The sequence below is a fragment of the Agelaius tricolor genome, unplaced genomic scaffold (assembly GCF_023055355.1).
Source record: "Agelaius tricolor isolate 1412-34295 unplaced genomic scaffold, bAgeTri1.0.p SCAF_5, whole genome shotgun sequence".
NCBI classification, from domain to species: Eukaryota; Metazoa; Chordata; class Aves; order Passeriformes; family Icteridae; genus Agelaius; species Agelaius tricolor.
The window spans coordinates 27300970-27318249 of record NW_027269265.1 but is presented as its reverse complement, the minus strand read 5'-3'; the positions used below and the strand labels follow the sequence as shown (position 1 = coordinate 27318249).

At 38.0% G+C, this 17280-nt stretch overlaps 1 protein-coding gene across 8 annotated transcripts in view; it reads right to left on the bottom strand.

The window, feature by feature from the left end:
- Positions 1-10882: 10882 nt before the first annotated feature.
- The window catches only part of HEATR5A (HEAT repeat containing 5A), a 65796-nt gene continuing 59398 nt past the window's right edge, over positions 10883-17280 (bottom strand). For 6 of the 8 annotated variants that reach the window (XM_071426939.1, XM_071426937.1, XM_071426942.1 and 3 more), the window contains 4 exons: positions 16056-16280; positions 14391-14545; positions 12818-13031; positions 10883-12540 (listed from right to left, as the gene is read on the bottom strand). In XM_071426939.1, the coding sequence (XP_071283040.1) occupies positions 12239-12540; positions 12818-13031; positions 14391-14545; positions 16056-16280 (896 nt within the window). In that variant the 3' untranslated portion in view covers positions 10883-12238. The remainder of the gene's footprint in view (positions 12541-12817; positions 13032-14390; positions 14546-16055; positions 16281-17280) is intronic. The other 2 variants (XM_071426940.1, XM_071426945.1) reach the window with 1 other exon arrangement.

Genomic DNA, 17280 nt, shown 5'->3' with positions numbered 1-17280 from the left:
CAGACAAAGCAGATCAGAGAGTCACACAGTCCATGCTGATAAGATGCTCAGTAGTTTAACTCCAAAGTAGCGGCCTCCCAACTCTATTGGTTGTGCAAAGAAGGCCAAGAGGAAACCAGAAGCTGCTCTGCATTTGCCCTTCTATATGGATCATGGCTCCATGCTAGCCTGCACTTCCTGGTCCAGGGGTGACCCACTGACAAGGAACATGCACCTAGAGGAAAGGATTCTGTCTCAGCACTGGAAAGAAAGGGAACACACAGCTGGAAAGGAGCTGGGCTTCTCGATGTCAGACCAACTCAGGGCTTCTTTCCTTATTGGGAAACTTAGACAACAAACTAAAGCTAAAATCCAGCCCCATCTCACAGGCAGGGCTGGCAAGGTTGCCCAATGTTTAGCATTACTTGCAATTTGATAGGAAAGCAGTAAGCAATGTTTTGAGAAAAAACAATTCATTACTGTCCACAGAATTATATTCAAATATACTTGCAAGTTATCTCAAGCAGGTAACCTTAGGAAGCAGGCTTAAGACTGACATTTGGAGATAAATTGTCTTTTCCATAACAATATTGTACCCCATCAATGTATGAAATTCAATCAGTAGGTGCTTGTGCATGTAAATGTGGGCAGAAATTAACCAAAATCACATTTGAGAGACTTCCCGTGGTGTTAGGCAAGAAAGATGAGATCTTTGTGTCTGGTGCCTCATGTATACTTTAGCAGAACTATGCTGTAGCAACAGAATGTCCTATATTTAAATAATAAAGATAGTGAAGACTTCAAGATTGTAGCCCTATCTGCTTTTCTTCTCCTTGATAAACAGTTGTGGTAGATGCTGCTACCCTGGTGTCTCCTAAAATGGTTAGGAGATGCAACCATCAAACCATTCTCAGCTGTAAAATGATAGTTTTGTGTCTGCTATAAGCTAACTGAAACTCCTTACTGCCTTCCAGTACTAACCTGTACCCAACTGCACCTAAGGTGATGCTATGCTCTGACACAGCAGTTTTAGACACCCCTGCTGCTTTAGTTGTGCAGCAGAATTTGAAAGGTAGAGAGAGTTTGTGTCATTATCAACTGTATTCTGTAAATCATAGTTGACAAGGAACATAGTAGGGACATTCCAAAATAGGAGGATTTGAAAACACCACCACCATTACCACACCTCTGCATTCATTGTTTTAAATGAAAAGGTAACTCATTTTAATTGTACCATGAGGTACATTACATATTAAGCTTAAAAAAAGAGAAAATGGCACCCTCAGTCAGTATGTCATTAATATGGTGGTGCTGACTCTGCATTAACTCCAGGCTTGTTTCTCTCCCCACTCCGCTTCTGTAGCTAAATTAATCAGCTTTTTGCACTGGCAGGAGCCAACACAGGGCTGGTGTATGCTGACACTTCTTGGCTTAGCTCAGTGATGCTTTATGCTGTCAAGAGTAAGCACAAATCACAGATGAGAACTAAAAGCAAGCTTAATAATTAAAAGGGCAGTCCTGCCAGTACAAGTTGTGGTTTATAAAAAACATGGAATAGCAGAATAAAAAGTCATGTGAAGCCAATCATGCAAAACTCAACTATCTTGTACTATGATCTGAAATACCCAGTTGCATCAGAGAAGGATTCTCTTTCTAATGGCCTTAGATAGTTATAAATAAGACTGACAATTTAAATATTAGAATTAATTTTATTAGTATAAATTATGTAAGTAGAAATGACAGTTTCAGTATCACTTCACAGTGATGCTGCTGGGTTTCCTTTCAGGTAGCCTCTATTGGTAGAGCTATCTGGCACCATCAATTTGAGACCAAACCTGACTGATAAAATATTTTGTTCCTCAGGGCCTTTCATGTCAGATGTAGAGCATTTCTGGGATTGCAGCAGCACCTGCCCCAGCATTCCTTTGCAAGAGCTTCCCATTCTGTCTCCCCTTTCCCATACCACTAGCACTAACTCTCTGCTTGGTGCAGTTCTCACAGAAGGTTAAAGCGTTCTTAAGGAAACACATTTTGGTCTCCAGAGTGCCTGAAATAAATTTCCAAAATTACAACTTACATGGAAAAAATGGTTCACTGGGTTTTCCATCTTTCAAACAGGCCTCTCCCACCTCATCCTTCAGATGACAGACATATCCTACATATAAACTTCTTCTACTAAGATCAAGTAGAAGGGATAGATGGGAGCTGGGAGCCCCACAGTGCCCCTGCACCTTGCAGGCACTCCCAGTACACCTGTCCCTTGTCCTCTGCCCCCCAAACCCACATCTTGTCCCAGCAGGAACCCCTTTGGGGGGTACCTTCATTCAGGCCTGGTGATGGGGCTAGCAAGGCTGGGTTTATCTGACAGGCAATGCAAACACTTCTCAAAAAAACTTCTAAGCCAGTTCAATACCACTCTGATAGTGGTATTTGATATAGTATTTCTGAAAAGTAGCCTCCTGTACAACTTCTTTTCTCCTCAGAAATTATGCCATGTCTAAATCAAATTTGCAGTAAATTCAAAATTTTCCTTGACAATCTGTTAAATCTTTTTTCCTCTTTCTCCCATTTTCACTCCAGACCAGACTTTACATGCAAGATTATTGAAATTCCAGGAAATTCCAGTATTTAAAATCAAGGTTTTGCTATCAAAATATTTGGGTTTTCTTTAAATTATGCTTAAGTGTTGCTTTCAGTGCTGTTTGTAGGATAACCTTAGGCTCAGCCTTACATCCAAGTTCAGATCACACCAGAGGATGTCTGATGAAAGCAGTAAATGGTGGACCTACAGGAGAAAAACAAGTGGCTAACACATTTTTGTATGTTTCAGTACTTAAACAGTTCCACAAACTCCAGCTTGAAAACTGAGACATTACAGTGACTGATCAGATACCAAAATTAAAAATATGAAATTAATCTCATACCACCTGTAGGGGGATATAATATAAGAAAATATAGTGTAGAAAGTAATCTTACCCCTAAGGAGTTGCAGCTGGGCCAATTATCAAAGATTAGGAACAGGCCTGACTTTAACAGGCCACAGCTGTAACCAATGAGAAGAAGAGTGCTATAAAAGAGTGGGGTGGCCCCTTGAGAAGGGAACTGGGGTCAGTTGGCTGCTTTGTGAAGGAGACAGAGTCAGTGTTCTGAGGAGGTGCCCACAAGAAAACACCAAGAAGGTATGAAACTTTTGTGACAAGGAGACAACAGTATGGAACCCCTGCAATAAGATGGCAACAACTACCCTTTCATGAATGTATCCCATGTGGGTCTAATCTACTTTGAAGAAATGGAGTAATGCCATTTTAGATCAGAAACAAACCAGGAAAAAGAGCTTCCCTACATTACCTTAGTGAAACTTTTTATCATGTAGTGATAAACAGTTCATTTTCTCAAGTTTATAAATGTTATCAAATTGTTATTAAATTTTTGGAGGTTTCCTGGGATTATTTTGTTTTCAGGATTCTGTCTTACTTGGTACAATGTTTACCTTGGTACAATGTTAATTACTGAGAATTTATTCACCAGTTCCAGCAATCTAGTTAGTAGAATAGGAGCCAACACTGACAGCTCAGCTGAGACACAGATAATCTTGGATTTTGAAATGGGAAAAGTTTAAAAACCTTGACCATCCCACAAACATTATTTTGGCAAGGAACAACTCTGTTATCAGTGCCAATTCATTGGCCTTGTTGTAGCTGTGAAGGAATTCAGAAGCTCTGATTTCTAGACAGTATTTGCTACCAGCTGCTATTAGGACTTGTTAACCAGGTAACCAGTTCAGCAAGAACCTGTTTGCATGACAGTGGTGCATGTGGCCCAGGGGATGTCTGCCAGGGCTGATAAGGCTGGCACTTTGCATGTAACTAGACCCTCCTCTGTGGGGCTGGGATGGGGAGGCACAAACAAGGACACAGCAATATTTATTCTTCACAGAATGTTTTCTCTGGCACCCCTATGATTTGTTTCCAGTGCTTCTCTCTCCCCAAAAGGACAACAAGCACTTTTACTTGTGTTTTTAAAAATCAGCTCCCAACTCAGGCCTACTTTGTGCAGACTGTGTTATCAGCAGCTTCCATTTCTTAACTTGGTAAGAACAAGCTATAATTAAAGGCTGAAGGTATTTATTCTTTCTTCCCTGCCCTGAAGGGACTGAGCTGTTGCCAGCAATTACAGGCAGCTGGCAGTTCCCTGGGATCACAGTAACCAGGAACCAGTAAGTGCACTGTGCTTCCATCTCCCCGCCCTAGAAAAACTCCTCTGCCACCCAACAGTGACACTTCCCAACTCTGCCTTTCCTCTGAACACCCACCAAGGAATGGCCTTCTTTTCCAAAGAAGATTTTCACCATTTAGGTCAAAATCCTAATCAAAGAAGAGTGGTGACAATTTTGCCATTCAATTCACTCTTTATAAGCAATTTCAAAACCTGTAGATGTGGACATGCAAAGCGTGTATGCACAAGTGTTATAACCAGCCCTGAAAAGGCCATGGAAACCGGGGCATGTGGCTGCTCTTGCAGGTGATGAGTTACATCATTGCTAACTTGTCCTCCTACTTTGCATTATATATATATATAAATTTTTTCCTTTTGTGTGTGTGTAACAAGGACTGCTTTCTGATGAAGTTCCCATCATTGCAGTGGCTGTTTTTGTGCTTTACTTGGAGACTGTACAGAATGTGATCCTGTTGTGGCAGCTTTGAATATTTTAGTAACAGGTAGAGACTCCCAGCATTGTGTGTTAGTAACTGTGTTACTTTTTATAGCAATGTTGTTAACTTGTCTCATCCTGTGCTGCTACTACTAAGTGTTTCACTTTGATTTACATGGGTAGTCGCCAGTCTCTTCCTAAATAACAGGTAGTACAAAATAGAACAAGAAAATCTCATGTAACAGAAAGTTGTGTGAATTTTACAAATCAGAGCAGTTTAATCTGTAAGATATTTTTAAACTAATAAATATTGTAACTATCAAGTTATATTTCACACAGTCTGTTTTGAAGCAATGAATCAACAAGGTGACTAATTTAATTATTATTTTCTCTTCCTTCTTTTACTACCCAAGCATGTATCTCTTGTTTTGCTTCCCCATTCCTTCTGTCCTGTCCTAATCCTTCAGCATTTCTTTGATTTGAAAAAATCTCCCTAGAATGTTGTTGCTTCCTCAGCAGCCTTTATATTTGCTCCTTTCCTGCTGCTTTTTCCTCTGAGCTGCCCTGTCTCCACAGCCATCTCTGCTGGTTCACTGGAGCACATTGCCCTCTAGCACTCAGACACAGCAGAGGTCACTCAGCAAGTCATGGCTGGGTGTTGGCTACCTGAACACAAGGAACACAACCAGAAAAGATTTCTAACAGCAAGCTGCACATAGTTCTAGTTCTTGGATGTTAGCAAGAAGAGGAACTGGATTTTAGATACTTGTATGTCTGCCTAAGTCCTTCCACTTGCCAGAAATACAGAGATAGAAAAGTAAAAAAAAAAAAAAAAAAGATTTAGTTGTTTTGGGGGAATTCTGTGTAGCCTGGGTACAGATTCACAAATCTAGAGGGTCTGGAGAGAAGCCCTGAAAGTTAATATATTCATTACCTCCTGAAGGAGAAAATTATGGCACTGAAAGCCATTCCTTTAGGTAAAGTCCAGAACAAGGCAGTGAAGAATACAGTTTCAAATCCTGACCACCAAATGAAAAGTTGATCCAGCCAAGGTGGACCCAGCCTGGATCAGCTGGTTTCCACAGGCAGTAGCTGCTTCTGCAGTCTCTCTGCTCTACAGCCAGTACATGCAACAGCCATTTCTCTTCTGTCTTGGCCAGGAAAATCTCCAGAAGTCTTTAGGAATGACTGCTGCTTATCCTAAATCATTGCAATTCATGGTTCTGAATGTTGTTGGAAGTGCAGAGAATGAGCAGGACATTGTGTGGATAAATACAAGTGTTGATAGGCTCCAGCAGCTGCTGCTGTGAAAGATCTCAGGGAGAGACATGCTTATGTTATGGCCCAGACCACTGTGAAGAGCAGCTCCCTTCCATTATAATTTGAATTTACCCACAAAGTCTGGTTGTACCTGACTAGCAACAGTCTCAGCACAGATCTGGGCCACCATCAGTGACTGAGCAATGCACACACACACAACCCTGAGTGCTCCTGAGCAGCTGTAGCTGCATGGACCAGTGGCATCCCAGAACATGTGTCTGTGTGAGGAGCAGGTAGGAAACAGAAACCTATTGGAAAGGCAGGAAACTGAAATTCAGCAAAAAATCACTCATAACTTCCTCAGCTGCAGCTGCTCTCACACAGAGAAAACTACTTGGGTGGTTCATACCTTGCCCACTGACTTTTCTCTCCTCCCTGTACCTAGATGGGGACACATCTCTGAAATTCTAGGTGGCAATCAGGATAGAAGCCTGCAAATCTTTCAGCCCCAAGGGTCTGACTGTATCATATCTACATTTATTGAATGGTACAGAGAGTGCCTAGAGCTGTGCTCCAGCTGGCTGTGCTCTAACTCAAGACCACTCATTCTTGAGACTATCTCTCCAACCAGCTTAAGAATTCTCAATCAACAAAAGTAAATTATACCCAGATTTGTTGGTTTCAAAAGGGAACTGGGAGGAATGGACTTAAAATAAGTTATGTGGCCTGGCAGCTGAATACCAGCTTGCCTTGTGCCTCACATTGGAGGGGAGAATACATTAACTTGTACTGCCTTCTTCTATTTCCCCTCTTCATCCCATCCTTGATTATTTAATAAATGCACTTGAAGAAGTACCTGATTTTTTCTTATAAGCAAATGCTTTTATTCCCCTAACTAAATTTTAGGTTAATTTGGTGGCAGCAGCTTGAACCAGTTATCCTTGTGTTTCTCATAAAACATGCATACATCTGTGACAATTTTTTCTTAGTGTTTGACATGAATTTTACATGAGGGAAGATGAGGTTAAGAGCATTTGCCTTCATAATGATAGGTTGTATTTCCAAATTGCATAATATTTCTATTTTTAGATATAAATCAAAATTGTTTCCAGAATCCCTGAGGCCTGTACTTCCTACTTCCACAGAAAATGTGTCTCATACAAAACCTTCTTCTTTTTTCATGGAAAAGGACACAGAGAACTGATGCAGTGGGAAGAAAAAAATGCTTACAAAAATACCATAAACAAAATCGTCCCCAGACAAGGGCGATGTTTTTTATAATAAAAAACCATTCCCACTAGTAGCAACAGGGATTCTTAATACTGGCAGTGAGATAGTTCACATAAATTTCAATACATTAATATTAATAGTGGTTTTTAAAAAAAAAGCTTTTTTTAGGCTACACAATTGCAGATTACAAGGCTGTAGCTTAGAATGGGACTTTATCAATCTTTGTCATTACTAAATTTAGCTCCTTACCAGCAACTTTTAGAAACAGATTTTGTTCATCTGCAAACCTCTTTATGTATGTAAGTTTTTCTGTGCAATAAGTAGGCAAACTGGCAGAGGCACTAACATGCACACGGACAGCAGGCTCTGCTCTGGCTGCTCATCCTCACAACTTGTTTCCTCCTGCATGTGCCACCAGCTGGAATGCAAGCACAGAGGAAGGGGATTTGATGCCACATTCTTCCTTGTAGAATGAGATTTTGCACTTCAGATAAACAGGGGCATGGAAGTGACATAGGACCATAGACCAAAACAGATATTTGGCTGCAGAGTGAGTGAATTTGGGTAAATGTACCACAAGATACTGCAGGAGGTTTTAAAAACCTGCTTTTGCTCTGACCTGTTTCTCAGACAGTTTCTTCAGCCCTACTTTTGCTATATTTAGATGTAACTTCCCCTTTTATTGTTATATGGAATAAACCAATTATTCTCCAGAGAATCCAGAGAATATTTTAGGAAAAAGAAAAAAAGCTTCAAAAATCTACAGCTGTACATCAAAATCAAAATAAGAAACACACATTTTGCTAAGTTGGTGGTGTAGCACTGACATCTTTATGGTACCCTTGTGCAGATAACATCATGTATCAAATGCAGCTGGCTCATTTCATTTTGCATAACCAACTTTCAGTATTCATTACTTTAAATACATTAGAGGCAGGTAGAGCATGTCATGTGTGGCCAAATATACTTTTTAATTTTTATGTCTTTGAATCTATAGCCCACTGTCATTAAAGAGCTTGGACTGCTTGCTACATACTTCAGCTAATTGAATGGGAGTCCTCTGTGAAATGTTATCTTCAGCAACAGCTCCAGGGTCACCCCAGCTTGAGTGCTGTGGACAAATCTGAGCACTTCTTTAACACCTGGCTGCAGAAAAGTCAGTTTATTAGCCAGTTCTTAGGATTAGAGGTTCTCATGTGCAAAAAGCAGTATCTAGGAACACCCACAGGATCTGGCTGGCCAAGGAAAGCTACTTTCAGGACAGAATGGAGTGACTCTTCCAGTGGTTTTTGACACCACAGTGCAGAGAAGTAGACAAATAATCCACCTTGATGTATGTTTTTCCTAAACAAAGTGTTGACTGTCTAAGGTTTTCCCCTCTCGCTTTCTTGCCTAGTCTGAAGTATCATTGGCTACATTTTTCACTGGCAGGAAGCACAAGTGGTTTATTAGTAGACTAGCACTGGTCATGAAACAAATAATATTTTTCTTGGAAACTGTTTCTGACTTACTGTCTACTGATAAGAGAATGACATTTCAGGAACCTGGAAACAAAACATGTATAGTTAGTGTTGACATTAGGGATGAAGCTTTAGAGGAGACTGTCACAGTGACCCCTCATAGGTTGTTATTGTCACAGATACATCCCACTTTATTCAAATTAAAGGTATATTGAAATGCTGCTGAATTTTCCACCTGATTCTCTATTAAGCAGTATTACTGTTACTTCTGATAAACCAGCAAACAATCCCAGATCCCTCCACCACTCCTGCAATTGCAACAACTCACTTTGATACTGCTGAGGCAGTCTTGAGGGGAAAAAATCTCCTTGGAAATTCCAATTAGTAACTGACATTCATTAATAGAAGGATCTGCTATGCTTCTGATGCATTTGATAATCCTAATTGATGGCTGTATGTGCATCACTGGACTGATACCCCTGTCACCTGAGGGTGACTCCTGCACCTTGGAACATACCAGGTCACTCTCAGACTTATTCTACTCTAAGCAATACTAACAGAAAAGCTTCTATTTTAGCTGCAGTGCTACAGACTTGTATTCAGTTAGAACCCAGCTGTGTGATGCCTTTGTACAGTTTTGACCAATTCTGGTTTGTTGCAGTCAACAGAAAATTGTCTGCAAATAATTTTGGCACAGCACTTAAATAGTACATTCCATGATGTACTCATATGTGTATATATATGCACTTGAGGTTAGACATGGACAGGATCTTTTGTCATACAAACCCATTAAAATTCTTGTATAAACAGTGGAAACATACAAAGTAAACATGCATGTAGGCCACATGTTTCATTGCAAAGACAATTAACTGGAAAAAAAGTATTGGTTCTTGTAGAGAAATGGCACAAAAAACAATGAGAAAGGAGACAAGGGACACAGGAAGGAGGAGTGCTGAAGTGGGGCTCTGGTTTATGGCTAAACATATGTTTGGCTCTTTTTGCTTGGCTAAACATGAGAGCTTGCATGTCAAGCAATGCCTAAAAAGGAGAATGGGATTAAAACCAAAACTGCTCTGTGGTCTTACTTATTTCTTCAGGAAAAAGAGAATTATGCCAGTTCCTTGTAAGACTGCATCAAAGACACCTGATATCTAAAGGCCAAAATCTTTTTATAATTGAAACAAGGTAATATCTGTAAGATTCTTTTATAAAATTTTAAATGAGTAGTATCATTCATGTGATCCAACTCATTGTTTTATGTGTATGTAAGAAAGCAGAACTCAGGGCACAGGTATTTTTACAGTGTGAATAAATTAATTATCTGGATAAATAAAACTCACCCATTTGTCCTAATTTACAACTGACATTAAGAATTAACCGCAGTTGTCTTTACTGGAATAATTTCTGCTTCTGCAACACAACGATATGTTGAAACTGGTAGTTTTCCACATGTGGACACAAGACTTGATCAAGAAATGTCAAATCACATTGGCAGTTCTCAATGACTCAGTTGTGAGTTACTGCAACAGGACATTCTAAAAAATCTAGGACTAAGCTGCACTAAACTTTAATTTTTGGCTTTTAACAGCTTTTCTTGTTGCTCTTACAATTTGAGTATGCTTCTTAAAAGTTTTTGAGGAAAGTAGGTTTTCAACAGATTGTCTTCTCGACATTAAAAAAATGTTGGTACATTGCTATACATGACAGAAAACAAAAAAGTAGCCATAAATACCTTTTGTAGCAACTAACTTCCTCAGCAATATATTTGGCCATTTTGATAACAAACATGACTTGACTTCAATCTAAATGTTGTTAAGTTTCCTAAGAATCTATGATTTTCCAGAAGCAGCCTTGGGAAACAAAACAAAAGAAAAAAAAGCCACCAGTAAACTTGGAAGGGCAAAGCAACATGATAAAAAATAAGAATGAGATAAAGATGAGTAACTGCCAAATCTAACACAAGTCCCTTTTAACAGCCAGCAACTACAGATTTGACTTCAATGAAGAGGTGGAACACAGGACTTGTGGTTCTCCATGGAAAGATGGCATCTCAGCCATTTTCTCACATTTCAGCATTTGGCACAAACCAGGGATTTACACATGAAAAATCTCCCTGGTCCTACTTATTTACTCATTGTGCTACTCATAACAGAGGAAGACCTGCAATGTCAAGTCCCAGACCTTGATGCAACCAACCCAAACATTCATTATCAGTTTCCTTGAGACAGAATGCAACAATTTTTTTCTGATACACCAGTCCTTTGAGTTCCTCTGCTATTGGATAAAATAACTAAGACAAATATTAAGTGAAGAAAATTAGCTTTATTTATGTAAATTAGAAAAAAGAATTGTTAGAACTTTGGTCAAATTGTTAATTCTGTACAATTTACAATTATATTTACATACAAAACTTCTAGTAAAATACAGTACATCACACTCTTCCTGAGTCACAGTGTGTTTCTCAGTTCTGTAAATATTTTTTTCTTCTTCCTTTTAAAGCAATTAGATTCAAGAAGGAAATAGTATCCTCAGTTTGACAGTGTTTGGTTTAGGTAATACTGTATTAAGAAAGAAGTCAATACATTGTACTTAGAAAATACTTTGTAGCCATTGCAGTTTTGATAGTTATTTTTCTATATTAAAATATGTTCCTTCCTAAAAATGTTAATTACATACTTCTTATTATGAGCTTGTTGCACTCTATTTATAGACACAAGACAAGGTGACTTCAAATACTTCCATCTCTCACTGCAGAGATACAGAAATCAGGTTACATGTACAGATCAGTGATCATTCAAAGATCAGGGAACATCCATCCACTTAGAGCAGAGGTCTGAATTGAGGCACAGTATGTTAAGATTGCTGTCCAGTCCTGGACAGGATATGTAAGCTATTGCCTGGCTCCCCTAACACAAACTTACCAAAGCACACAGCCTGAAAAGTGAGACTCTGTCAAGCAGCAAGGCACCAAGCCTGTCAATCCTTACATATGCATGGCAGTCCCCCTCTGAAAAGAGCCACAGTCCCCAGGGAGGGGCTGTACAGCTGCATTTCACAGCATTTGGTACATCTTGGCCAGCTCAAGATGTTATTAAGATTAAAGCTATCCATATTACCTTTATGGAGTTGAAGTTTCTGAGATCAACAATAAACTGTTATAAGGCTTATAAGGATATTTAATCTGTTTAATGAATGATGCAGTGTGTTAAATTAGTAATTAGCATAGATTACAACCTGTAAGTAAATTTATGTCCCTGTTAAATCCAAAACCCAATTATAGGAACTAGTTTTTGACAAATATTAATTTTTAAAAAAACTTTACTTAATGGCTAAGTGTGGGATGCTCTTAAATATATCTATGGTAAAGTACACTATATTTTTTTTAACATAGGCATGTGCATTTCTGATATTTTAGTCCAAAATAATAAAAAAATACAGATTTGATGGCCTCTCATTTACTCATAGTGTTTAGAGATATTTAAGAAGGCTTTCACTAAGAGAACTTTACCTAGAAACTTGCTTTCTCTTAAAAACTTTCTGTAATACTTCAGCACAAACTGAAATACATGATATCAACTCATGACAATCCTTTGATTAGAATTTAATAGTGACTTTTTAGCTGTTGACATCCAAGTGCGTAAAATGACAATATGGGGCTTTAAAGAAAATTGGTCTTCAGCTGAATGCTTGAACTTTTCCCAGGAGTTTTTGCATGTTTAGTAGTCTTCACTTTGATGCTTTCTTGATTGCCTTTAATAGCTGACTCAAGCCTGGCTTTCATAGTTGGAGAGGAGGCCATTAGTTTTTTAAAAACTGATGAATACTGTGGACCAATCTGCATCAGAGTTTGCAAAGCAAACTCATGCAGATTTTTTGCCGAGATTGTAGCAGAAACCAGCGCATTTTCATCCAAAAGAAAGGAAATGAGGATGGGAAGGAAGCAGGCCACCAAGTGAGCACCTATAAACATGGAAAATAGAACTTAAATACACAATTTTTAAAAATAGTGTCAAATTCTAACTGGAAGTATTTCTCTAAGTTAACATGTAATTCAAACTGTAAAGCTGCAAATGTTAGCTGAACTATAGGGTAAAAAACCCAACATTCCTGTGAGCAATTTTCTTGGCAATTAGTGTTCAGGACTGAATTCCTAGTGGTCATTTTGGTTTTAGTTTGTTATTTATGGCAACTTTGAGCCTTTGTAATGCTTTGGGTCCAAGAAATGGAAGTAACTTACGGTGCTGTTCCTCAGCAGCAGCAGTCAGAGCTGTAACCACCTTTATTCCCTCCTGAATGACTTGAAGTTCAGCAGCATTTTCAGGTTTTGCTTTTTCTGTTTCCTGCAGTTTCCCTACAATGGATGGCACTAAAGAATGGATATAAGGGTATGACACAGTTTTGTTTGGATGCTGAAAGATGGAGTGCAGAAGCTGGTAGCATTTACACTGCACCTAAAGGGAAAATGAAATTTGCAGTTAAAAAGCATTATAGTTCAAAATACATCTCTGAGTGTTCTAAATCTAACAGCTTGTCAGATAAAATTTTTGGGAGAGAGAAAAATGTGCTTCACAACTTTAAAATTCATCAGGCTGTAGGTTGCTCATGTATAATACTTTACAGGACTATTATAACTTGTAATCAATTATTAATAGAAACCAGATCATGCATTCTGTTTCTTTCCATCAAATTTTATATCTTCTGACATTTTTGAGTTAAGGAAAAAATACCATTTTTGTTTGAAGATTAGTATTATTTTGAAAATACTCTCTTCTTAGCAAAAGTGCAATACCAAAAAAGTGGTGCTTAAAATATAAGCAATATCCCTGTCAAACTGTAGGTACCATTTTAAAATGCCTTAAATGATGCAGTGGCTGCATCTCTTTGGAGGTCAATAGGACTGAAGCTGCCGAGTTCCTACATAATTCCCGAACAGCTCTGATGCCTAAATACTTGGATGAAATTTGCAAATGCATGCTAATATTTCCTTGCAGTCCTATTTGGCATTTTCAGTTTCCTAACAGTGAAAACCAAAGTTTACAATACTGGGAATGTACTGATACATAAAAAAGTATTGTCTTACAGTTATTTCTCAAGTAAATGAAACTTTACTTTTCTATTACTACACAAATAGATATAGTGGAGATACAAGAAAAGCAGCTTACACAGAATTCTAAAAAATACAAAATCTAATGGATGTTATTTTCAGAGCTGAACTTTGAAAGTGAAAAAAAACCCATTTGTATAAATGCTTTTTTTCCCTGATACATTTCTTTTGGTGAAGGATAGTAATATATGAATTGTGGCACTATAGTCTAATGCCACTACATGAAAATATTTATGCTAGGTCAGAACAAAACATGAATCTAGTTCAGTAAGCTGCATCCAGCAGCAGCCAGGAGCTGATGTTTATGGACAGTAACAGTTTTGTAGTGGTACTTGCTCCAGCTCCCAAAGACTCACAGCTGAGGGATTTCCTGTGCAAAAGACACTATCTGTGTGCTGAAGATAAAATGAACAAATAAAATTTGAAAAGTGCCTGCAACACCACACAACTGTATTGTGTACTTAGCAATGTAAAAAGCACTGAGTCTGATGCAGTAAAAAATAGGAATACAGAATTGCATACAGAACAATGATTAAATGCACTGCTGGACATGTTCTTTTCTTGCTCACTTGTTCAAACTTTATTTTAAAATACAACAGATATAGTCAGGAGAGAATTAACTTCTATCAACACAGAGGAACAACTAAAATAAGCTAATATTCATTTAGTGTGGTAGTGACATTCTATTAACTTCACCAGTACTTACAAGAGGATCTTTTGAGTCAAGTGTTGTTTTAAACTTCTCCATACAACGCTTCTGAAGGCACTCTACAGTAGTAACTTCTGGGCTGGTAGACATAACAAATACTGTAATAGCAGTTAGAAGGCTGATTTCATCGAGTTCTTGGAGAAGGCCATCTACTATCAACAAAGTAAGAAAACTATTAGATTTGAATTAAAAATTCTACAAGTTCAAGTGGTACAAAGAGGTGGAATAAAAATATCAATGTCTACGTTTCTTTAGTTTTCAAATACATGACATCCTCTGATACAGTGGGATTGACTTTTACTGCAACAAAAGCTAAGGACAAAATGGGAATGCAGGGGTGATATTTAGAAATTATAATTAGAATATTTAGAAATTATAACATAATTAGCATATTTAGAAATTATAACATACTTCTATTCCATTGTTTCTTTGCATAAAGTACAATAAATATCTTTGAAGAGATGGTATGACATATTAGAGTGCAATCTATTTGAGAATAATATAAAATTTGCATTTAGAATATATATTCTTCTGCTGTACGTTTTAAACAATTTTGTAAAGAGAAGTCCCAACAACAAATTACAATGTAAGAGATTAACATAAGGAACAATGAAAATACTATGAACTCAGGAAGTTGAAGCAGCAGCACACAGCAAACTGATTCAAGACAAAAAATTCTTTTTTTGCACTACTGTTTTAATACCCTTTGGTCCACTAGAGACACTAGCTCTTAGTGGAGAACCTGCACTCAGTGAACAGCTGGCTTTTATGCCCTGCTGTACACTGAAGCCATAGCTCCTGTTTATGCCTTCATCCATGGAATTATACTGTGGCACTAAATAACACAGGAGTAAGCCTGCAAACCCACTGTCCTGGTTTCAGCTGGGGTACAGCTAATTTCTTCTCAGTAGCTGTTGCTGTGTTTTGGATTCAGAATGACAATGGTGTTGATAATACACTGATGTTTTGGTTTTTGCTAAGCTGAGTTGTTTATCCTAAGTCAAGGACTTCTCCCCTAGTCTCATGCTGTACCAGTGAGAAGACAAGCAAATGAAACTGGGAGGGAGCATAGCTGGGATGGGTGTCTTGAACTGACCAAAGGGGTACTCCACACCATACAGCATCATGCCCAGTAAATAAACTGGGGGGAGTTACTTGGAAGGGCAGATGATCTGGGTTCAGGAAGGGGGGTTTGGCATTGGTCAGAAACTGGTAAGCAACTGAACAGTGCATCACTTGTTTTTCTCTTTTTGTTATCATTATTATTACAATTTACCATTATTACTTTATTTTCCTTAGTTTCAATTATTACACTGTTCTTACCTCAACATACAAGTTTTACTTGGATTCTTCTCCCCACTCCCCTAGGGTGGGGGGAAGAGGGAGTGGGGGTTCAGCGAGTGGCTGTGTGGTGCCCAATTTCCAGCTGGGCTTAAATCATGACACCCACATTTATACTTTTATAGATGATGACTTTTCATATGGACTGTAGGGACAAGACTGCACTATAGTTTCAATAGCACTTGGTAACCAGCTAATTCTCTTGTGACTAAGAGAGAAGTCTTTTTTTAGATATGCATGAATTTGATTTAAATAAAACCAAACAACATTTCACACGAACATTTCTCATTTTTAACTCATAAAGCCAGTATCTGTGCCTACCTTGATCCCAACAGTCAAGCACTGTGACCAAAGCACTACGTAGAAGATTAGTCCAAGCATTCTGACTCTTCTCTGCTCGAGCCATTGGAGAAGACAAGAGTCCTTTCAGAGCTTGTAGAGATGCAGCAACTGTCAGAGGTAACTGGCCATCTTGCAATTTCACAGCTGTTTCTTTAAGTACTCCAATAATGAGGTACAAAATAGTAGGAAGAACTGAAACACTTCCTGTAAAACAATGCAAATTAATTTCACAGAAATTTTAAAAAATGCAAGTACTTTTTACATTAAAAAAATGGAGGCAGTTTTCTTGGATTCTCTTTTTAATGTATAATTTATAATTTTTAAGCATATCTGTGAATAGAGGCACTGGTAATTTGAAGAAAAGATTTGAAATATCATGTGGCCTGCTATAGCAAACAGGGAGTCAGACTGCTTAAGTGAACTTAAACCTCTTCCCCTTTAAAATAAGCATTTTAAAATAAGCATTGTATATCTTTTCCTTGATGGTTTTATTATGTGAAGTGTGGAATTATGTCATATTCAGAGGAAAGTAAGAACAGAACCACAGAGGAGGTGGTTCTCAGGGAAGAGAAGCCGTGGAAGTATACAAAGTATAGCAGAGTATACAGTATATACTAGTATACATACTGGTACATAGTAAATTCTTTGTATATACTACAGTATAGAAAGAAGAGTAGAAAACAAAGTACAAGCATCTAAGTATATTTTGCATGTGAAGACAATACAGTGAAGGAAATTAACGGGGCAATTTCAAAACTGGCAAGAGGAAACACTTCTATCACATGATATGTGATTAGCTAAGGATGCCATTGCTCCAGGAAATCACTGAAGTCAAGAATTTAGTAAGAGTAATAAGGACTTCAGAACAAATATACGTATAAAACCCCCTAGAATTTGAATAGAAGCCTCCAAAAACATCTTGGAAAAGAGAAGACCTAAGGAGAGAGGCAGATTGTTCCATAGGCCAATAAAGAGATTTTCTTGTCTGAGAATCTGATAGTTTACTAGTCGTAATAAGAGACCACAAAAATGTTTTAAAATTCACAGGAATAATTTGGCATAGCAGTTTCACTTATTTTTATGTCTTTGAATCTAATAGTAATACAGAATTCTGCATATATTGGAAGTAACCTAGAAATCTGCATACTTATGTGTTGCTCCTGTCCTAAGCTATGACTCAGCAAAGGACAGAGTTAAGCATATG